General features: G+C 45.9%; 1 protein-coding gene across 1 annotated transcript in view; it reads left to right on the top strand.

The window, feature by feature from the left end:
• LOC135554038 (inactive phospholipase C-like protein 2) overlaps positions 1-23678 on the top strand; it is a 116209-nt gene that overhangs the window by 52358 nt on the left and 40173 nt on the right. The window contains exon 2 of the mRNA XM_064986039.1: positions 10308-12797. Within this exon, the coding sequence (XP_064842111.1) occupies positions 10308-12797 (2490 nt within the window). The remainder of the gene's footprint in view (positions 1-10307; positions 12798-23678) is intronic.

The following is a 23678-nucleotide window of genomic DNA, read 5'->3' as shown; positions in this document are numbered from 1 at the left end:
CCTCCGTAAGTGTCCCCCTCAGAGGGTGTTTATGCTCCTCCCCCGTTCAGTTTCTCTGCCCGTCACAGGGCTGAAATAGTCATGTACAGAACTAGATAATTGGCCCCATCGGAGATGCATGGGTCTGGATGGAGAGAATGAGAGAAGAGAGGTAGAGGAGAGGCAATCAACAGGGAAATGAGACAGATGACATACAGGAGAGGAGAGCTGCTCCCTCCCTCCTTCCCCATATTCAGAAAGGTGGGATATGATGAACGACCCTCCAGCCTCCACCATCGGCCTACTGTCAGCAGACCACATGTATCGAAGGGTTTCATGACGGACAGTAAAAAGAAACACAGCGTTTACATATTCTGTTGTAACTGACTTATTTCGAACGGCCTATAAGTCTCTCTCCCGTTATTACTTTTGGTATACGGGAGTTCAATACCATTGACCAGCGAGCCTCTCCGTGGCCCTGTTCTTAATGGATTGTTCCGTGCAGTTAGGCTTTTTGAAAGTTCTCCAGAGAGTTTCCTGTCATTATTAGAGAAGAAATGGAAAGAGCGTTAACACATACTGTATTGGTTTTAGTTTTTAGGGCACATCCATAGTAGAGTGCACCTGCACACACACACACACACACACACACACACACACACACACACACACACACACACACACACACACACACACACACACACACACACAAACACACACACACTGCATTAGTGAACTACTTACTGAGTGGGATTTAGCTACTAGCTTCACTAGTGTTCCAAATTCTGGGGTCACTTAGAAATGTCCTTGTTTTTGAAAGAAATCGCATTTTTTGACCATTAAAATAACATAAAATTGATCAAAAATACAGTGTAGACATTGTTAATGTTGTAAATGACTATTGCAGCTGGAAATGGCAGATTTTTTTTAAATGTAATATTTACGTAGGCCTACAGAGGCCCATTATCAGCAACCATCACTCCTGTGTTCCAATCCAAGTTTATAATTTTAAACGGCTAATTGATCATTAGAAAACCCTTTTGCAATGATGTTATCACTACTGAAAACTGTTATGCTGATGAAATAAGCAATAAAACTGGCCTTCTTTAGACTAGTTGAGTATCTGGAGCATCAGCATTTGTGGGTTCGATTACAGACTCAAAATGGCCAGAAACAAAGAACTTTCTTCTGAAACTCGTCAGTCTATTTTTGTTCTGAGAAATGAAGGCTAATCCATGCAAGAAATTGCCAAGAAACTGAAGATCTCGTATAACGCTGTGTATTACTCCCTTCACAGAACAGCGCAAACTGGCTCTAACCAGAATAGAAAGAGGAGTGGGAGGCCCCGGTGCACAGCTGAGCAAGAGGAAAAGTACATTAGTGTTTAGTTTGAGAAACAGACACCTCACAAGTCCTCAACTGGCAGCTTCATTAAATAGTACCCGCAAACCCCAGTCTCAACATTAACAGTGAAGAGGTGACTCCGGGATGCCGGCCTTCTAGGCAGAGTTGCAAAGAAAAAGCCATATCTTAGACTGGCCAATAAAATGAAAATATTAAGATGGGCAAAAGAACACAGACACTGGACAGAGGAAGATTGGAAAAAAGTGTTATGGACAGACAAATCTAGGTTTGAGGTGTACGGATCACCAAGAAGAACATTTGTGAGATGCAGAAAAAATTCAAAGATACTGGAGGAGTGCTGGACGCCATCTGTCAACCATGGTGGCCGATTAATTAGGGCCGATTTCAAGTTTTCATAACAATCGTTAATCTGCATTTTTGGACACGATTATATTGCATTTCACGAAGAAACTGCGTGGCAGGCTGACCACCTGTTACGCGAGTGCAGTAAGGAGCCATGGTAAGTTTCTAGCTAGCATTAAACTTATCTTATAAAAAACAATCAATCTTCACATAATCACACAGTTGATGATATTACTAGGTTAACTAGCTTGTCCTGCGTTGCATATAATCAATGCGGTGCCTGTTAATTTATTATCGAATCACAGCCTACTTTGCCAAACAGGTGATGATTTAACAAAAGCACATTCATGAAAAAAGCACAATCGTTGCACGAATGTACCTAACCATAAACATCTTTTGCCTTTCTTAAAATCAATACACAGAATTATATTTTAAAACCTGCATATTTAGTTCAAAGAAATTCATGTTAGCAGGCAATATTAACAAGAGAAATTGTGTCACTTCTCCTGCGTTCACGAGTCAGGGTATATGCAACAGTTTGGCCCCCCTGGCTCAACTAATTTGCCAATTTTACATAATTATTTATAATTATAATTATGACATAACATTGAAGGTTGTGCAATGTAACAGCAATATTTAGAACGGTTCCGTATTTCACTGAAAGAATAAACGTTTTGTTTTCGAAATGATAGTTTCGGATCTGACCATATTAATGACCAAAGGCCCGTATTTCTGTGTTTATTATATTATAATTAAGTCTATGATTTGATATTTGATAGAGCAGTCTGACTGAGCGCTGGTAGGCAGCAGCAGGCTCGTAAGCATTCATTAAAACTTTACTGCGTTTGCCAGCAGCTCGAGCAATGCTTGATCACAGTGCTGTTTATGACTTCAAGCCTATCAACTCCTGAGATTAGGCTGGCAATACTAAAGAGCCTGTTAGAACATCCAATAGTCAAAGGTATATGAAATACAAATGGTATTGAGAGAAATAGTCGACGCGTCAGAATTCCTATAATGACTGCAACCTAATATTTATTTACTGGGAATATGGAAGAACTGGGAATATTAAACCACCAGCTTTCATATGTTCTGAGCAAGGAACTTAAACGTTAGCTTTTTTACATGGCACATATTGCACTTTTACTTTCCTCTCCAACATTGTGTTTTTGCATTATTTAAACCAAATTGAGCATGTTTCATTATTTATTTGAGACTAAATAGATATTATTTATGTATTATATTAAGTTAAAATAAGTGTTCATTGTTCATTCAGTATTGTTGTAATTGTCATTATTTCAAATATATATATAAAACAATCGTCCGATTTAATCGGTATCAGCTTTTTTTGGTCCTCCAATAATCGGTATCGCATCGGTGTTGAAAAATCAATATCGGTTGACCTCTAGTCTGGGGGTGCTTTGGTGGTTGTAAAGTGGGAGATTTCTACAGGGTAAAAGGGATCTTGAAGATGGAAGGCTATCACTCCATTTTGCAACGCCATGCCATACCTTGTGGACGGCGCTTAATTGGAGCCAATTTCCTCCTACAACAGGACAATGACCCAAAGCACAGCTCCAAACTATGCAAGAACTACATAGGGAAGAAGCAATCAGCTGGTATTCTGTTTATAATGGGGTGGCCAGCATAGTCACCGGATCTCAACCCTATTGAGCTGTTGTGGGAGCAGTTTGAAGTGCCTATCAAGCCATTCCAGCTTGTGGGAGGTGCTTCAGGAAGCATGGGGTGAAATCTCTTCAGATTACCACAACAAATTGACAACTAGAATGCCAAAAGGTCTGCAAGTCTGTAATTGCTGAAAATGGAGGATTCTTTGACGAAAGCAAAGTTTGAAGGACACAATTATTATTTCAATTACAAATCATTATTTATAACCTTGTCAACGACTTGACTATATTTCCTATTCATTTTGCAACTCATTTCATGTATGTTTTCATTGGAAAACAAGGACATTTCCAAGTGACCTCAAGCTTTTGAGTGGTAGAGTATGTCTGTTCAAACTGGAACAATGCTGCTGAGTTGTGGGTTTGGATGTGGCTTCACCGAGTGGGATTTCCTCAGACTGGCTCGCTGAGATTCTTTTAAGGCAGGTTTTCTCATGAACATCTTCCGCGTGGCTGAGATTCAAACTCACCATGTGAGACTCTAAACTGCCTTCATGTGAGAGATTAGCTTAACAAATACCAGAATGTTGACACGGGCTGTGTGAATCTCTCTCTTCCCCTCTCTCTCTCTCTCCTCGCCAATCTCTTTCCACATCTTTCCTGCTTTCTGTTGCGTTTTGCCCTTGTAAAAGGTGAGTGATGTGTGCTCAGCACAGGCTATAGCTGGATTCAGGTACCACCCAGTGTGTGATGGTGATGAGGGAAAGGGGGGGGGGGGGGGTTGGGTCATGCCTGCATGGTGTGGTAATACCAGATCAGTGGAGTCTAACCCCTGATAACCTGTCACGGTGCTGGGACAAGCTGCAGGGCTCACCTCACCGGCCACGCTGGCCTGTCATATCCACCAGGCTTATGGCTGGCTGCTTCCTCTGCCTGTATGTACTGTATGTATGCCGGACTGTGTAGCGTCGCCGGAGCCGTGACTGCTTGTCCCATTGCGTGCGTCTGTGTGTAGGCTTTCATGCTCTGATCCCTTCCTCTGCTCATCTCCCCCATGAGTCACTGTGTGTTTGGAGAGATAGAGAAAGATGACGTCATCCACTCCCCTCTGTTCCGCTTTTCTTCCCTTTCCCCCACGGCCCTGTGGTGTGTGTTATTCATGGCTCCAGCTAGAGTTCCATGGAGTTCTTCATGACATCCTACTTGTTGCAGAGGGTGTAGTACAAGGACTTTAGCAGAGTCGTTTTGCTCTAGTACTAAGCAACCCAGACAGGCCTGCCGGTGCTGTGGCGTAGTGAATGGAGCAATAAGTCCCACAGGAAGAGATAACCATCCCTAAGGGGACGCAGTCATCACTGTCCTATTCAACGCTGTGGATTCAGCACAGCAAAGCACACAGTTGGCTTTCACACTCTACAGGCCTGTGCATTGGCATGTGGCAGCAGCCTTATCTATCCTGTGTGGAGATGTGTGTTATTTGAGTGTCTGAGCTGTTTGTTTGTGTATGTAAGAGCAGTGTGCAGCTCCACTGCCTCTCTCTCTCTCTCTCTCTCTGAGCAGCCCTGTGTAGCCATGCTGCAGTGGGAGAGGTCAGGCAGGCAGGGCACCCCCGAGGTCCTTCGCAGACTCCCATCTGGCCCTGGGGAGGGGCAGGCAGGGCCACAACGACACATTCCTACAACGACACGGGCTGGAGGAGGGAATGATAGACAGAGGGTAGGGACACATGAGATTTGGAGAGGAGCTAATGGATTCTGTGATGGATCCTAGTGATGGATAAAGAAGTACATATACCTTGCAGCAGCCTCCCAAGTCTTCCCTATGGGACGTGGTTAAGGTTCATAATATGCAGTCAGTGGGATATTTAAGCAATAAGGCCCGGGGGGGTGTGGTATATGGCCAATATACTATGGCTAAGGCCTGTTCTTCGGCAAGACACAATGCAGAGTGCTTAGATACGGCCCTTAGCCGTGGTATATTGTATATTAGTATATTTTACTTGCTATATTGTATTTACTTTGCTCCCATGGCCTTTTTTGCCTTTACCTCCCTTATCTCACCTCATTTGCTCACATCGTATATAGACTTGATTCTACTGTGTTATTGACTGTATGTTTGTTTTACTCCATGTGTAACTCTGTGTTGTTGTCTGTGTTACACTGCTTTGCTTTATCTTGGCTAGGTCGCAGTTGCAAATGAGAACTTGTTCTCAACTAGCCTACCTGGTTAAATAAAGGTTAAATAAAAAATTAAATAAATGCATTTCTGTTATAAACTGACTTGACTTTCAGCCAATCGAGTCGACCTTTTATGTCAAACAGGACATATCTTCGTCCAGATCTAGCAAACCAGTCTTGTGTACCCGCTACAGTGGACCCCACAAGGCTGGCCACACTGGTTGTCTTTAAAGTTAAGTGGGGAACATTCTCCACGTCGGACCTGTTTATAGTGGTAGTCAGAGGAGCGTGTGACAGACAGACAGACAGACAGACAGACAGACAGACAGGGTTGATGTGAGGAGAGCGGGTGTGACGCTGCCCTTCACTGGACGATGGGGCCTGTCTCACAGCCTGCCTGTCCCCATCAGCGTCACCCCTCCATCAGGCCCAGTCAACAACAAAAAAACTTACCCCCCATCCCCACCCACCCGGAACCCCGCTGGGGGCGCTCAGCCGCCTTCACACACGACTACCAAAATACCCACTGTCACCACAGCAACAGCAGCAACAGGTGAGGGAGGCGAGATTTGGCCAAGTTGACCTGCAGCTGAGCTGACCAGCGGAACGGGGTGGGACTAACTGACACCCCTCTGCCAGGAAACAGCCTGGAGGGAGGGGTGAGAACATGAAGTGAAGGGGTTGAAGGGAGAGACAGAGAGAGGGAGACGGGCAGAGAGAGACAGAGAGGGAGAGAGAGAGAGATGCATGGATGGGTTTATTGGTGTGTGCATTGTGCTTGGGTCTAGGAAACAGGAATTGGAGGGTAACGGAAGTGGCCGAGAAGAACATGTGAAAGGGTCGGGAGTTTCGTCCTAACTGACTAATTACTGTATTTCATTTCTTGTTGAATTTTTAGTTGATGATTGTTATTGTGACCTTCTTGTCTCCTGCTGTCCTTTTAAGGCTGTGGTTTAATTGAACATTCGAACAACCAAGCCCAAAGTATTCCAACCGATCTCTGACAATCAATGGGGCTGTTGTAGGTTAAATCAAGACGAAAACGCAACAAAACAGTATCTGTGTGACAATGAAAATGTTGTAGTCCACACACACCCACGCCCAGGCATGTATACACACAGATCCCACACACACACACCTTCTGTGTGCCTGCTTTAATGTGATGTAGGGAGATCAGAGAGCAACAGCTTGTCCTGCTGAGCCCTCAAGCTAATTATAACTTCACGGAGGGTCGGCTAATGAAACACAAGATTACCCTTTGACCTTTCAGACACCGTCTGTAGTTTTCTTGTCCCGTGAAGAAGCCAAATGGGGAGGGACTTGGAAGCCATGGTTAAAGAGTCTAGGATGGGGGTGAAATGTGATCTCGTAATTATTGCCCCCTGCGTCATCGATGTGGGCGCTAGGGGGAGGGAGGGGAGTGTGTCGGAGGAAAGGGAGCAGGGGGAGGGGATGGGGAGCCCATGCAGGGCGGGTGGTGGTGTGGTGTTCCATGATGTTGTGAACTGCGTCCCAAAGGCACTCTATTCCCTATATAGTGCACTGGACCCTTATCAAAAGTACAGCACTATTTTGGGAATAGGGTGACATTTGGGACACGATCTTACTCCCTCTGTGAAGTGGTTCACACAGTCCCTTCACCTCTATATCGCCTGTTAGGCTTGGGGCAAGTAGCCTAGCGTTGGGCCAGTGTTGGGCCAGTAACCGAACGCTTGCTGGTTGGAATCCCCGAGCTGACTAGGTTCAATAAAATCTGTTGATGTCCCATTGAGTAAGGCCTCATTTCCTCCAGGGTCACAGTCAATAATGTCTGACCCCTGGCCGTGACCCCACTCTCCAAGGGTGTGTCAGAGGGAGTGGGATATGCAAGAAACTCATAGGACAAATTATTATGATTATTATTATTGTACCACTGGTGTCTGTTGAGTGAGAGTGAAGTCGCGCTTCTCTTCCCTCCAGCTGAACCAACAGACCGTCTTGCAGGTGGTTTATGTTTTACTTTACCCCCGATGACTCCTGCCACTGTTTTGCACAACAACTGTATGCAAATGCCAAGAATTTATTGGAAAGGGGAAACGAAAAACAAACACTTGCATTTATCCTCCCTTAGATTGTTTATGGCTCCCATGACACTTCCCCCGTGGTGCCCTGGTAAAGCCAAGGCCTGTTTTCGCCGTTGACTGGAGGCTGTTTTTTTTTTTAAACGCCTGCTGTGCTTACCCTTTGATCTGGGTGGTCTGTGTACTGGTCCCCAACACTCCATCTGTTACTGAGATGCTTTAACATGCTGGGCTGAGAATCCATAATGGACTAGGCATTTCATTATATTCAACCAGGGCTAATACCTTCTGACTTCAAAAGGTTGTAATTCAATGAAATTCACCCACTCTGCACAGAGCGCTTTAGTGAAATTTCACTTCCCTATGTTCTAAAATGTATTTTACCAAGACAAATATGTTCTGAGTCGTTCAGTGGGGTTTTTCCCTGACATATCACTAACATTATGTCCAAGAAGTCGGATTTTGTAACCTAATACATCCGATAATAGGAACAGAGCTCTGTTGACAAACTGGCGGCGCTTTGAGGATTTGACATGTTGTGGCGGTCATATGAAAAGTTGTTTCCGCGGGTCTCAAAAATAAAACATGAACATGACAGAAGCTGAATTAAATGTTAAAGGCTTTGAAAATAAAAAGCTTGCGTTACACTCAGTACTCTGTTGACATTTCACGGAGATATGCTTGTTTTTCGGAGAAATCGTGATTTCGCATCAGGCATCGTCTGCTACTGCCTGTCAGGTGTAAGATGGATGGCTTTGCTCTGGGGGGGATTTGTCAGGTCTGTACAAGCATTTGCTGAGGTGGGGAGGGGAATACATTTCACACTCCTGGATGACCCTGTGACCTTATTCCCTCCCAAAACACAAAGTAAAGTCTCAGAGTTTGGACTTATTCAAATAGAGAGGATTCAGAAAAAGTTCAGATTCACAGACAGTAGAACGTGAGTGAGCTAGATTGAGTATTTTTCCGCCATTTAGTGTCATGAAAGATTTTGGAGCTCAGTTAAGTCGATGGCAAGTGACAAGCCGTTATGTCTGATTTGCCTTCATGAAAACCTCTTACAAGTCGATTCACACTTTATCTTTCAGTAAGGAGATGTACAGATTCATACACATTTGGAATAGTTAGTGTCACAGATGTCATAATTCCCTGTGTCTGTGTGTGTTATCTCACTCCATCTTAGTACACAGGTCCAATAGGGATATTGGACAATATCTACTATACTGTACAGTGGTAGGTCTGCAAGCCAGTTACAATGAAAGTTTCCCCATTTCTTGGCAGGAGGTATGGAGCCTGTCTCTGTCTTTCTATTTCTCTCTGTTTATCTCTCTCTCATTATCTCTGTCTCCCTAGTCTTATAATCTGTAAGGATTCAGAGCTGCCCAGGAGTTACTGAGGGAGATAAGACTAATTAGAGGTGCACTGGGCTTTGCAAATATTGCAGACAGGCTCTGCTAGTGCCTGTTGTCTGCCTCTAGCAAGGAAATGAATATACAAAGTTAATTAATTCACCCCCCCCCCCACCCACCCACCCCCACCCCCTGATAAGTTTCAAGTGTTAATGTCACGTGCACAAGTACAGTGAAAAGCCATTCTTGCAAGCTCTTATTCTAACAATGCAGTAATCAATATCTGTAGCACTATCAAATAAAGTAAAGTAGAGCAGAAACACACGAGGGTAAAACAAGAATAAGAAGTACACGAGAAAGTAAGTATTGATCAATTCCAATACGCTATTTGTGTGTGTGTGTGTGTGTGTGTGTGTGTGTGTGTGTGTGTGTATGTGTGTGTGTGTGTGTGTGTGTGTGTGTGTGTGTGTGTGTGTGTGTGTGTGAATGTGTAGAGTCCTGTGAGTGTGCAATAAGTAAAATATCAGAATCTCATTTGCAGCTCTATTGTAGTTTGGAAATTAGTTTTGAAGGCCCTTAGGAGTGTTTGAGGAATTACACTATTGAAACATTAACCAAAACAAAATGGTATCCGCTGCCTCATTGTCCTATCATTAAACTGAGTGCTGCACTTCTAAACGGAAACAGTCCTCGTACGGCCTGCATTATATTACCATTTGTCTTGAGGAGAGACCGTGGGAGCCTTCACCACACTGTTACACAATGTAAACTGGGAGCTGAATTATCAGACAAGGAAATATACAATTTAAACATGCATCTGAGTATCACCCCAAAGGCCAATGTCTTTTTGTTGCACAATGTTAGGAATCTGTTAAAAATAGCATTGATTTAGTTATTTCTTCCGGCAGTCAGGTGTCAGGGCAGGCACGGCATGGGGTGTCCATGGCACTGGGCTGGCACTAATGACCAAGCCTCCGGGGGCTTGGCTTGGTGAGGGGTGAGCAGGGGAAGGAAGGTGGAGGCTGCGTGAAAACACAAATGCCCACCATGTCCTCTATAACTGGTCTTCTGATGCCTGGTTATTAATGCCTGCTGTCAGGACCAGTGTGGTTTAGCAGAACTCAGAGGGAGGTAAATCAGATCCATCTTTACCTGCCAGCAGCACAGGGACAGTCTGTGTTGAAACTTTGTGTCCACAGTGTACACATCCATCCACGTAGGTGTCAACTCTCCTTGCGATGAAAGGTCTGCTCTGCTCTGTCTCCCTAGTTTTTGACTCTCCTGGCTTATGTCATCAAAGTTATATATCAGTCTCATCAATCTGTTTTATGTGGATGTGTTTGGAAAGAGAAAAGTCAATGTGTTGCTAACGCTCTCTCGATCTCTCTCTCTCTCGTTCACTCTCTCCAGGATGGCACCAAGCAGAGGCAGGTGAGGCAGAAGAAGACTGTCTCCTTCAGCTCCATGCCCAACGACCGTAAGATCAACAGCACAGCCGCCTGCATGGCCTTCATGATGGAGGGCTGCGAGATGAAGAAGGTGCGCTCCAACTCGCGCATGTACAACCGCTACTTCCTCCTGGACCCGGACATGCACTGGCTCCGCTGGGAGCCCTCCAAGAAGGACTCAGAGAAAGCCAAGTTGGAGATCAAGAGCATCAAGGAGGTCCGTCTGGGGAAGAAGACCCCTGTGCTGCGCAGCAATGGCCTGTCTGACCAGTTCCCAGACGAGTGTGCCTTCTCCATCATCTACGGGGACAACTATGAGTCTCTGGACCTGGTGGCCAGCACAGCTGATGTGGTCAGCACCTGGGTGATGGGCCTCCGCTACTTGGTCTCCTACGGGAGGCACACGGTAGATGTGGTTGAGCCTAGCCAGCCCAGCCTGAGGACCTCCTGGATCGGATCGGTGTTTGAGCTGGCTGACATGGAGAGGAATGGCCACATCGACCTGTTCAGGGCCACCCAGATCATCAGGGGCCTCAACCCGGGCATGAAGGAGTCCCGGATAGAGCTGAAGTTCAAGGAGCTCCAGAAGGCCAAAGACCAGTATGGGGAGGACATTGACCTGGAAACCTTTGTAGAGGCCTACTGCGAGCTGTGCACGAGGCCAGAGATCTTCTTCCTGCTGGTGCAGTTCTCCAGCAACAAGGAGTACCTGGACAGCAAGGACCTGATGCTGTTTGTGGAGGTGGAGCAGGGCATGGAGGGCGTGACGGAGGACATGTGCCGGGGCATTGTCCAGAAGTACGAGCCGTCCGCCGAGGGCCGGGAGAAGGCCAGCCTCTCCATTGATGGCTTCACACACTACCTCCTCTCCTCAGAGTGTCACATTTTCGACCCCCAGCACAAGCGGGTGTGTCAGGACATGAGCCAGCCGCTCTCCCACTACTACATCAACTCTTCGCACAACGCCTCCCTCCTCGAGGACCACTTCTGGGGCTCCTCCGACATCAGCAGCTACATCCGGGCCCTGAAGATGGGCTGCCGCAGCCTGGAGGTCATTGTGTGGGACGGCCCGGACAACGAACCTGTGGTGTACGTGGGGAACTCGGTGGCATCTCAGCTAGCCCTCTGCAAGGTCTTGGATATTATAAACCAGTATGCATTTGAGAGCTCTGAGTACCCCCTCATCCTCTGCCTAGTGACACACTGCTGCATCCCACAGCAGAGGGTCATGGCCCAGCACATGAAGAAGATCCTTGGAGACAAGCTGTACTTGGATTCCCCCAGCTCAGAGGACCACTACCTACCTTCCCCAGAGGAACTCAAGGGTAAGATCCTGCTGAAGGGCAAGCGGCTGCCCCCAAACTACCCCGAGTCAGAGGGGGAGGTGACTGATGAGGAGGAGGGTCTGGAGATGTCCACGAGGGTGGGGGCAGATGATAAGGACCATCTCAACGGCCTTGGCTGCAAACGGCTGGGGCTGTGTAAGGAACTGTCAGACCTGGTCTCCCTCTGTAAGTCAGTGCAGTTCAGGGACTTTGACATCTCCAAGAGGGATCAGAAATACTGGGAGATGTGCTCTTTCAATGAGGTCGACGCCAACAAGTTCGCCAACGAGTTCCCCGAGGACTTTGTGTGCTACAACAAGCGCTTTCTCTCCAGGGTCTACCCCACTCCAATGCGGATCGACGCCAGTAACATGAATCCCCAGGACTTCTGGAAGTGTGGTTGCCAGATTGTAGCCATGAACTACCAGACCCCGGGCCTGATGATGGACCTCAACCTGGGATGGTTCAGGCAGAACGGGAACTGTGGCTACGTGTTGCGGCCAGCCATCATGAGGGAGGAGGTGTCATACTTCAGCGCCAACGCCAGGGAATCCCTACCAGGGGTGTCCGCCCAGCTTCTCCACATCAAGGTGATCAGCGGACAGAACCTGCCCAAGCCCAGGGGCTCCGCTGCAAAGGGAGACGTGGTGGAACCCTACATCTATGCGGAGATCCACGGCATCCCGGCTGACTGCGCCGAGCAGAGGACTAAGACAGTCTCTCAAAACGGAGACAACCCCGTCTTCGACGAGAGCTTTGAGTTCCAGATCAACCTACCGGAGTTGGCGGTGCTACGCTTCGTAGTGCTGGACGACGACTACATCGGAGACGAGTTCATCGGCCAGTACACAATCCCCTTTGAATGTCTGCAACCGGGCTACAGGCATGTCCCCTTGCAGTCGCTGACGGGGGAGTTCCTACCAAACTGTACCCTGTTCGTACATGTGGCCATCACCAACAGAAGGGGAGGGGGCAAGGCCCACAAGAGAGGCCTGTCGGTGAGGAAGGGCAAGAAGACTCGTGAGTACACCTCCAGCAAGACCACCGGTATCAAGGTGGTAGACGAGCTCTTCAGAGCATCCACCCAGCCTCTGAGGGAAGCCACAGACCTCCGGGAGAACGTCCAGGTAAAGTACTTAACATTCATTATATGTACCAATTTTTATAAATGATTACAAATCAAATCAAATTTTATTTGTCACATACACATGGTTAGCAGATGTTAATGCGAGTGTAGCGAAATGCTTGTGCTTCCAGTTCCGATAATGCAGTAATAACCAACAAGTAATCTAACTAACAATTCCAAAACTAATTTCTTATACACAGTGTAAGGGGATAAAGAATATGTACATAAAGATATGAATGAGTGATGGTGCAGAGCAGCATAGGCAAGATACAGTACATGGTATCGAGTACAGTATATACATATGAGATGAGTATGTAAACAAAGTGGCATAGTTAAAGTGGCTAGTGATACATGTATTACATAAAGATGCAGTAGATAATATAGAGTACAGTATATACATATACATTTGAGATGAATAATGTAGGGTATGTAAACATTATATTAGGTAGCATTGTTTAAAGTGGCTAGTGATATATTTTACATCCTTTCCCATCAATTCCCATTATTGAAGTGGCTGGAGTTGAGTCAGTGTGTTGGCAGTAGCCACTCAATGTTAGTGGTTGCTGTTTAACAGTCTGATGGCCTTGAGATAGAAGCTGTTTTCAATCTCTCGGTCCCAGCTTTGATGCACCTGTACTGACCTCGCCTTCTGGATGATAGCGGGGTGAACAGGCAGTGGCTCGGGTGGGTGTTATCCTTGATGATCTTTGTGGCCTTCCTGTAACATCGGGTGGTGTAGATGTCCTTGGGGGCAGGTAGTTTGCCACCGGTGATACGTTGTGCAGACCTCACTACCTTCTGGAGAGCCTTACGGTTGTGGGCGGAGCAGTTGCCGTACCAGGCGGTGATACAGCCCGCCAGGATGCTCTCGATTGTGCATCTGTAGAAGTTTGTGAGTGCTTTTGGTGACAAGCCAAATTTTTTCAGCCTCCTGAGGTTGAAGAGGCGCTGCTGCGCCTTCTTCACGATGCTGTCTGTGTGAGTGGACCAATTCAGTTTGTCTGTGATGTGTATGCCGAGGAACTTAAAACTTACTACCCTCTCCACTACTGTTCCATCGATGTGGATAGGGGGGTGTTCCCTCTGCTGTTTCCTAAAGTCCACAATCATCTCCTTAGTTTTGTTGACGTTGAGTGTGAGGTTATTGACCTGACACCACACTCCGAGGACCCTCACCTCCTCCCTGTAGGCCGTCTCGTCGTTGTTGGTAATCAAGCCTACCACTGTTGTGTCGTCCGCAAACTTGATGATTGAGTTGGAGGCGTGCATTGCCGCGCAGTCGCGGGTGAACAGGGAGTACAGGAGAGGGCTCAGAACGCACCCTTGTGGGGCCCCAGTGTTGGGGACCACCTGGGGGCGGCCCGTCAGGAAGTCCAGTACCCAGTTGCACAGGGCGGGGTCGAGACCCAGGGTCTCGAGCTTGATGACGAGCTTGGAGGGTACTATGGTGTTAAATGCCGAGCTGTAGTCGATGAACAGCATTCTCACTTAGGTATTCCTCTTGTCCAGATGGGTTAGGGCAGTGTGCAGTGTGGTTGAGATTGCATCGTCTGTGGACCTATTTGGGCGGTAAGCAAATTGGAGTGGGTCTAGGGCACATATGTCAGAGTCAAGGCCCGCGGGCCACATCCGGCCCGCGAGAAGGTTTTTTACGGCCCCTGGGATGATCTTGATTTATTATTAGAACCGGCCCGCAGACCGCAGCAAGCCGGCAGCCCGCAGATCTTTTACACGCACCAATACTACATTTCCCACAATGCAACGGTGACGCACCGAGCAGTAGGCTGCTTCATTTCAATATTTATTGGCACAGCAGTCGTCAGCATCACAGTAAAATTAACTTTCAGATACCCATCAAAAATGGCAAAACGGAAGGTGGACACTGAGAACCGGGGGTTTCAAACAAGGTGGGAGTCGGAGTATATGTTCACGGAGGTAGCTGGAAAACCTGTGTGTCTTCTGTGTGGAGAAAGTGTGGCGGTACTGAAAGAGTATAATCTGAGACGACATTATGAAACGAAACACGCGGACAAAAACAAGAATATGGACATGGAACAAAGGCTACAAAAGGCAGAGGAATTAAAACGAGGCCTCAAATCTCGACAGGCTCTGTTCAAAAAAGCCAAATCACAAGGCCAGGCTGCTGTCAAGGCCAGTTTTATTTTGGCAGAAGAGATCGCTAAATCAGCCCGGCCATTTACGGAGGGGATTTCATCAAAAACTGCATGATTAAAGTTTGTGACGAAGTTTGCCCAGAAAAAAGGCAACTCTTTTTAAATGTGAGTCTGAGCAGAAACACCATTGCCGAGAGAGTAGACCAGTTGTCCATCAATCTAAAAGAGCAGCTTGTGAAAAAGGGAAAAGATTTCATTGCATATTCCTTGGCTGTGGATGAGAGCACCGACATTTCTGACATTGCCCAGTTGTCAATTTTCATCCGCGGAGTGGACTCCAGCCTAAGCGTGACAGAGGAGTTTTTGGCTTTACGTCCTATGCATGGCACAACTACGGGGCATGATTTGTATGAAGAGGTGTCAAGATGTGTAAATGAGATGGAGCTGCCTTGGGAAAAACTCGTGGGTTTGACAACCGACGGAGCACCTGCGATGTGTGGACACAGGAGCGGACTGGTGGCGAAGATACGGGAAAAGATGCAAGAGGAAAACGCGACAGGTGAGCTGACAGCTTATCATTGTATCATACACCAGGAAGCGTTGTGCGGTAAAGCCTTGAAAATGGAGCATGTAATGAGCATCATCACGCGCACAGTTAACTTTATCAGAGCCAAAGGTTTGAATCACCGCCAGTTCAAGGCATTTCTGACGGAGTTAGAAACGGAGCATGGTGATTTGCCTTATCACACAGAGGTGCGATGGCTAAGCCAGGGAAAGGTGCTTCAAAGATGTTTCGAGCTTCGTGAGGAGATTTGTCTGTTCTTGGACAGCAAAGGGAAAGACACAACACAACTCCGAGACGAAATGTTTCTGTGTGAAATGGCTTTTCTGTGTGACATTACGAGTCATCTGAATGCAATGAACTTGCAGCTGCAGGGTCGGGATCATGTCATCTCTGATATGTACAGTACAGTGAAGGCATTTAAAACCAAACTGACTCTGTGGGAGACGCAGATGCGGAAAGAAAATTTGAGCCACTTTCCCAGCTGCCAGACCATGAAAGAGAAGCTCTCTACCAGTGCGTTCCCGAGCGCACAGTTGGCTGATAAAATAGGTATGCTTGCCGCTGACTTTCGACGCCGATTTGCTGACTTTGAAGCACAAAAAAGCAGGTTGGAACTGCTCGGTAACCCATTTGCTGTTGACGTGGAAAGCTCACCACCAAACCTCCAAATGGAGTTGATTGACCTCCAATGCAATGATGCACTGAGGGCAAAATATGCGGCAGTGGGTGCTGCGGAGTTCGCCCGTTTCCTCCCCGACACAATGCCCCAGCTGCGCATCCAGGCTGCTCAAACGTTGTCTATGTTTGGCAGCACATACCTGTGTGAACAACTTTTTCTTTGATGAACCTGAACAAAACATCACACAGAAGTCGACTTACTGCTGAACACCTCCACTCAATTCTGAGGATTTCCTCAGCTCAGAGCCTTACCCCGAACATTGATGAACTTGTGGAAAAGATGGGACACCACCAAGTATCACCCTCAACCTCAAACAAGTGAACATTACTGTGCAATCACATATTTAGAGTTTTTACTCAGTTCAAGTTTAAAAGTTAAAGTTTAATATTTGTTTTCACTGCATGTTACTTCTCCTTAAACAAAGTGTTGTTTTTGATTAATAGATTTTTGCACTTTATTTTATTGTATTTCAATCCAATTATATTTTAAAAATATTTCAGTTGAGTGGATAATAGAAAATTGCTATTATTGTTTTTTTCTTTGAAGTAAATTTAGCCCACTTTTGCTAAAATAGAAAATATAGGCTACTGATGGTGCCTTGAATACCGGTTTCTTTCATTTAATGTTCATGTTATGGGGATTTTTATATAAAGGAAATTTGTCTTTTGTGTCTGTTGAAAATTAAAGATTACTGACAGAGCCATAAGAAAATATTGCTTTATTTATCTGATCATATTGGAATATATTTGTTAGGTTTTCAGTAGGTTCAATTAGGTTCACTAGACTATATGCGTCATTTAAAATTTTTTCAATGAACATTCGAACAGTCCGGCCCTCGGCTTGTAGCTAAATTTTTTATTTGGCCCTCCGTCCATTTGACTTTGACACCCCTGGTCTAGGGTGTCAGGTAGGGTGGAGGTGATATGGTCCTTGACTTGTCTCTCAAAGCACATCATGATGACGGAAGTGAGTGCTACGAGGCGGTAGTCGTTTAGCTCAGTTACCTTAGCTTTCTTGGGAACAGGAACAATGGTGGCCCTCTTGAAGCATGTGGGAACAGCAGACTGGTATAGGGATTGATTGAATATGTCCGTAAACACACCAGCCAGCTGGTCTGCGCATGCTCTGAGGGCGCGGCTGGGGATGCCGTCTGGGCCTGCAGCCTTGCGAGGGTTAACACGTTTAAATGTTTTACTCACCTCGGCTGCAGTGAAGGAGAGACCGCATGTTTCCGTTGCAGGCCGTGTCAGTGGCACTGCACTGGATTATGGAGGAGCATTAAAGGCAGGCACTTCCCCTTGCATACATTACATCTGGAAATGACATCAGCTTGTGTTGAGATATTAAGCAGTCATGATTGCCTCTTAGGCTGCATTTCCGTAATGGAATACGATAAAACTGTTCAATCATTCCACGAGCGATAGAAGGAGACGCCAATTAGGAGTGAGGGAGCCTGGGAAGAAATAGTATAGCACAAGTAGTAGCTCGACAGGTGACTCCTCAGCACCTCACTGAATAGGAACCAAACGTTGTTGAGGTCACTCTCAGCTTGTTCTCTGTTTGTCGCTCCGATGGATAGAGAAGAGTTGCTAATTGTGTTGTATTTACATGATGTAAAAGGCAGGAGCCATAAATGAGAATGTCAGTAAAGCTGGACAATTAAAAGGCTTATGCAAAGTGTCGTCATTAAGAGGATGATGGTCTGTGTTAGGCTCTCTGAGCACCCTTCTGAAACCCCTACAGAATTGATAAATGACCAACCAGTCATGTTTCATAATAGTTTGTTATGAACCCCCCCCCCCCCCCCTTCTCCCTCTACCCCCACCCCTGAGATTATAAGTGGCCATCAATTTATGTTTCGTAACAATTTATTTTCAGATGTTTTGTCGGGAGAAGATGGCAGTTCGAGTACAGCTTGTAATTGTTGTTGTCATGATTGAAGGGCGTAAAATGAAGCTTTTCTCTGTCTTGTCTGGTCTACTGTCTGTCTGTGTGATGATAAAGATGGGAAGTGAGGAGGCTTTACACGCCCTGTGTACTTTGTACATCAGCTGTCTGGTTTAGACTGGCAGGCCTCTTGTCCTATCTGACAGATTTGAGACTATTTCTCAGGATACTTTGAACTTGATCAGGGTCAGACGTTGACTCGTAGTTTGCTGACATTACTTTATATCCCAGGTAGGTTATGGGCTTTTTAACACCATCGACAACACTCGATTTGCCCAAGGAATGGACCTGGTTCCTTAATAAACCAACTGCCACAGCTCTTGGAAAATGTATAAACATGTGAAAACACTGAGCATCATAAAACACATTTCTCGATTTGTGTCTTCCCTCTATTCTTTGTTCGCTCCATTTCTACTATATTTCTTAATTGGGGTTTCCTTCTTTTACTACAGTAGCTCATGAGCACGTATTGTTTCATGTGAGGGATTTAGGCCTATTTCAAATCATTTCAAACTGGCAGTAGCTTAGGCTGCATCGTCATAGGGTTTGATTCCTCCGTTTCCGTCTATCGCTTTAGTACTGTAGCTGCGTCAACTCGACAATAGCTCTCTTTTATTCCTGAAGAAGGATCTGTTCTTAATGAATATTTCTGTAATGATAGTTTGTTATGTTTGTTATGGCGTTTATGGAAATGTGTTTTCTCAAGGGTTGAGACGATAGTTTTAGATAAAGGAGAGCTGCAATGCACACCCATAGCTTGGTCTCAGGGAAATTCAGATCAGTACTTATTATGACTATTGGCAGCAATTTTTACACGGTCTCTCCAAGCGCTGAAGAAGCTATTGTTGTACCAGTAAATGACACATGTAACAAATGTATGATTGTTAGACGTTGTGTTAGTTAGCGAAGGAAGGAAACTATGTCACTATGTATCTTCAGTCTGTGATCGGTATGATCCCAGGTACATAGAGCTACCTACTTTCTCAGCTCCCAGATGCTCTGTTTTCAAATCACAACCCCAGATATCAGCACAATTGATTCCTGATCTCAGGAACTATACTTGGTAATCCTCTCAGAGCCTTTAGGACTGCCTCCATACCTGTTTGTTGTTCTGTCTTAGCCTAAAACCCAGCATCGCTGGAGAGCTGTGGTAGTTGGGTCTGTTCTCCCGCCAGCCAACCTCAGTCTATGAGGACATGGCAAACAAGAGCCAAGAACCACAAGAACTAAGCAGGGGATGTGATTAGAGAACCTGTGGCATGCTGTCACACATTTTTCATTTGTGGAAATTGATGCAAATGATCTTGACTCTCTATTTTCCAAAAAGGGTATCTCGTTTACCCAGGCACTGTGACAGAAAAAGGAGATGTTGTTGTGTTCCAGACGGAAAATTAATACTGTGATTTTGGGGAATAGTTTTCCTTATATGTGATAAGTGGAGGGTAATTTGCAGGCAAATGACCGGATACAATCTATACCAGTAAATACTATGTTTAGAGAAATGTTTTCAGCTGGACATATTTTGGGACTCGATACAAGCCTCATGCAGTTGTTAGCTGTGGATGGACGCAAGATTCCTGACACAGATACTGTCAGCTAATCATTTTTGTCACACTTTATTTTGGATAGTCCAGCTTTTCCATCTCTAGATACCGTACTGATGGGCATACTAACTGCTTGCTGAGGTTACGTTTAGGTTGAGGTTTAGAAAAAGGATTAGGGTAAGGGTTGAGGTTAGGGTTAGGGTAAGGACTACATTTAGGGTTAGGAGAAGGATTAAGGTTAGGGTTAGAGCTAGGTGTAGGGTTAGTAGATAGTTGAAATGTTACTGATAGTCTGTAATTACAAACACCATCTCTAGATGCTCTACAGACTATCCAAATAAAGTGTCACTAGTCATTTCATGTCAAAGCTGTGCTTGTGTGTGAGTCAGAAGTTGGGATTGCACAATGTTCAAAATAGGCCAGTGACAATGACTCAGTCTAAGCTAACACCCCCACATTAAATCAGGGGGGGGGGTCTATACTAAGCATGGAAGGGATACACAAGCGAGACATGTTAGTTGTGACGTCTGTGTGTGCATGCAGGAGCTATTCATTTTCCTATCATAAGACAAACATGATAGGAAAATAGAAGACAATTACGAATAAGTAACTGGTACAGCAGGTGACAAGATCTGTGTGTGTGTGTGTGTGTGTGTGTGTGTGTGTGTGTGTGTGTGTGTGTGTGTGCGCGCGTGCGCGTGCGTGTGCGTGTGCGTGTGTGTGTGTGTGCGCTTGTGTTTTTGTGTGTGTGTGTGTGTGTGTGTGTGTGTGTGTGTGTGTGTGTGTGCGCTTGTGTTTTTGTGTGTGTGTGTGCGTGTGCGTGTGCGTGTGCGTGTGTGTGTGTGTGTGTGTGTGCGCTTGTGTTTTTTGTGTGTGTGTGTGTGTGTGTGTGTGTGTGTGTGTGTGTGTGTGTGTGTGTGTGTGTGTGTGTGTGTGTGTGTGTGTGTGTGTGTGTGTGTGCGCTTGTGCTTTTGCCAGCCTGTGTGCAGACTGCACTGCAGTTGTCCCTGTTCCATAAAGGGAGATGTAAAATGTCCATCTCCCTCAGAGGAACAGAGATAGAAACGGGCAAACAGCCATTTCAATAGACTGAAAAGGGAGGCCTGATGTGGAGTTGGGGCACACTGTGGTTGGCATCAATGCTTTCTTGTAGATGGTCTCCCCAGATGGACCCTGCCTGTACCCGTAGTATAAGTGAAGGTAGAGGTTGTGGTGCTAGGGGCAGGAGGACCCAGAGGCGAGGGGAGCCAAATCCCATTGGATGATATTATCACCTGTAGAGGAGACCAGAGCTGGCAGCTGGCAGCGTCACACAGTGTAGTCTGGCCTCCAATAAAGAGCCTCTCCCCTGAGACACACAGCCACTGACTCACACAGGACAGAGTAAAGAAGGGAGACTTCAAGTCTTCTTCACAATGGCCTGTGTTGAGGGTGGATGGTAATGAGAGAAACCTCAACACACACTGTCACAGCACCACAATAGCAGCAAAATAGCACCACAATGGCAGCAAAATAGCACCACAATAGCAGCAAAATAGCACCACAATAGCACACCCATTCATGCGTGAATGTATACATGCAGATTGATACTGTATAGTGCAATCTTTTTATTTTCTTTTTCTTTTACCCCCTTTTTCTTCCCAATTTCATGATGTCCAATTGCGATCTTATCTCATCGCTTTAACTCCCCCAACGGGTTCGGGAGGCGAAGGTTGAGTCATGCGTCCCCCGAAACATGACCCGCGGAACTGCGCTCCTTAACACCCACCCACTTACGCCAGCTGCACCAATGTGTAGGAAGAAACACCGTTCAACTGACGGCCAAACCCTCCCCTAACCCGGACCACGCTGAGCCAAATGTGCGCCGCACTATGGGACTCCAGGTCACGGCCGGTTGTGACACAGCCTGGGACCGCTGCGCCACTCGGGAGTGTAGTGCGGTCTTTTAAATAAAATGTTGGCCGTACACGGAGACACACACACAAGTCACTCTGGTCAGCTGTAATTCACTCTGGCCAGCTGGAAGTCACTATGGCCAGCTGTAAGTCCCTCTGGCCAGCTGTAAGTCACTCTGGCCAGCTGTAATTCACTTTGGACAGCTGTAAGTCACTCTGGCCAGCTGTAAGTCACTCTGGCCAGCTGTAATTCACTCTGAACAGCTGTAAGTCACTCTGGCCAGCTGTAATTCACTCTGGACTGCTGTAAGTCACTCTGGTCAGCTGTAATTCACTCTGGCTAGCTGTAAGTCACTCTGGCCAGCTGTAAGTCACTCTGGCCAGCTGGAAGTCACTATGGCCAGCTGTAAGTCACTCTGGCCAGCTGTAATTCACTCTGGCCAGCTGTAAGTCACTCTGGCCAGTTGTAAGTCACTCTGGATAAGAGCATCTGATAAATAACATTATTTTTTGCCTACAGTCACACCCCATAATACGCATGGAATGGTATTAAGAAATGCCTTATCACACTTCAGTGACCTCTGACAAAGAGTGATTGATCATCTCAAATAACTACTTTTTCAGGTGATCTACTCTGAACAATAACAGAGTGAAGTGCGTTCCTCTTACAGGAGATTGGAGAGGAGGAGAGTGGGCGAGGAGACTGGCCGTTACAGAGAGGCTCTGTAGGAGTGGCAGGAAATCGATTCAGGCTATTTAGGATTTAACTCTCCCTTTCCTTTGTGTGTGTGTGCCTTTCCGTGGATATGTTTGTGTGTGTGTGTGTGTGTGTGTTTGAGAGAGAGAGAGAGAGAGAGAGAGAGAGAGAGAGAGAGATGGGACAAACACCAAATTGAGACTGCATGCAGAATTCTGAAAATATACGTACAATATAAAACACCAAATAATGCATGCAAAGCAGAATTAGGCCGATATCCGCCAATTATCAAAATCCAGAAAAGAGCCGTTACATTCTACAACCACCGAAAAGGAAGCAATTCCCAAACCGTCCACAACAAAGCCATCACCTACAGGGAGATTAATCTGGAGAAGAGTCCCCTAAGCAAGCTGGTCCTGGGGCTCTTTTTACAAACACCAACAGAACCCACAGAGCCCCAGCACAGCAACACAATTAGACCCAATCAAATCATGAGAAAACAAAAAGATAATTTCTTGACACATTGGAAAGAATTTCACAAAAAAACTGAGCAAACTGGAATGCTATTTGGCCCTAAACAAAGAGTACACAGTGGCAGAATACCTGACCACTGTGACTGACCCACAAAAAAGCTTTGATAATGTACAGACTCAGTGAGCATAGCCTTGCTATTGAGAAAGAGACAGGCTATACGCACACTGCCTATAAAATTAGGGGAAACTGAGCTGCACTTCCTAACCTCCTGCCAAATGTATGACCATATTAGAGACACATATTTTCCCCAGATTAAACAGATCCACAAAGAATTCGAAAACAAACCCAATTTTGATAAACTCCCATATCTACTGGGTGAAATAGCAGCAGGACGATTTGTGACCTGTTGCCACAAGAAAAGGGCAACCAGTGAAGAACAAACATCATTGCAAATACAACCCATATTTATGTTTACTTATTTTCCCTTTTGTACCTTAACTATGTGCACATTGTTACAACACTGTATATAGACATAATCGGACATTTGAAATGTCTTTTGGAATTCCTGTGAGTGTAATGTTTACTGTTTTTGTTTAGTTCACTTTTGTTTATTATCTACTTCACAATGTTAACATATGTTTCCCATGCCAATAAAGCCCTTGAATTAAATTGAGAGAGAGAGAGAGACGGCCCCATACTCTGTTCCTGCAGCATGCGTTCCAGTAAAGGGCCTGCTGCATTCACTCCCAACTCCAAACTGCAGTCCAGAGAGTGAGAGAAAGAGATTAGAGCGAGAGAGAGGGGGGGGGGGGAGAGAATGCAAGAAGAACAAAAACAGCAGTGAAACCAGACACGCAGTTCTCATTTGGGGAATGTAATGTTGGAGAGGTAGAGGAGGAAGGGATGAGGATAATTAAAGACAGTGGCTAACTGTTCTGTTTGGTTCTGTGGCCCCTGCAGTCTGGAT

Source organism: Oncorhynchus masou, chromosome 14, assembly GCF_036934945.1.
Source record: "Oncorhynchus masou masou isolate Uvic2021 chromosome 14, UVic_Omas_1.1, whole genome shotgun sequence".
Lineage (NCBI taxonomy): Eukaryota > Metazoa > Chordata > Actinopteri > Salmoniformes > Salmonidae > Oncorhynchus > Oncorhynchus masou.
The sequence above is the reverse complement of the archived record's forward strand: the minus strand, read 5'-3'. Positions and strand labels throughout refer to the sequence as shown.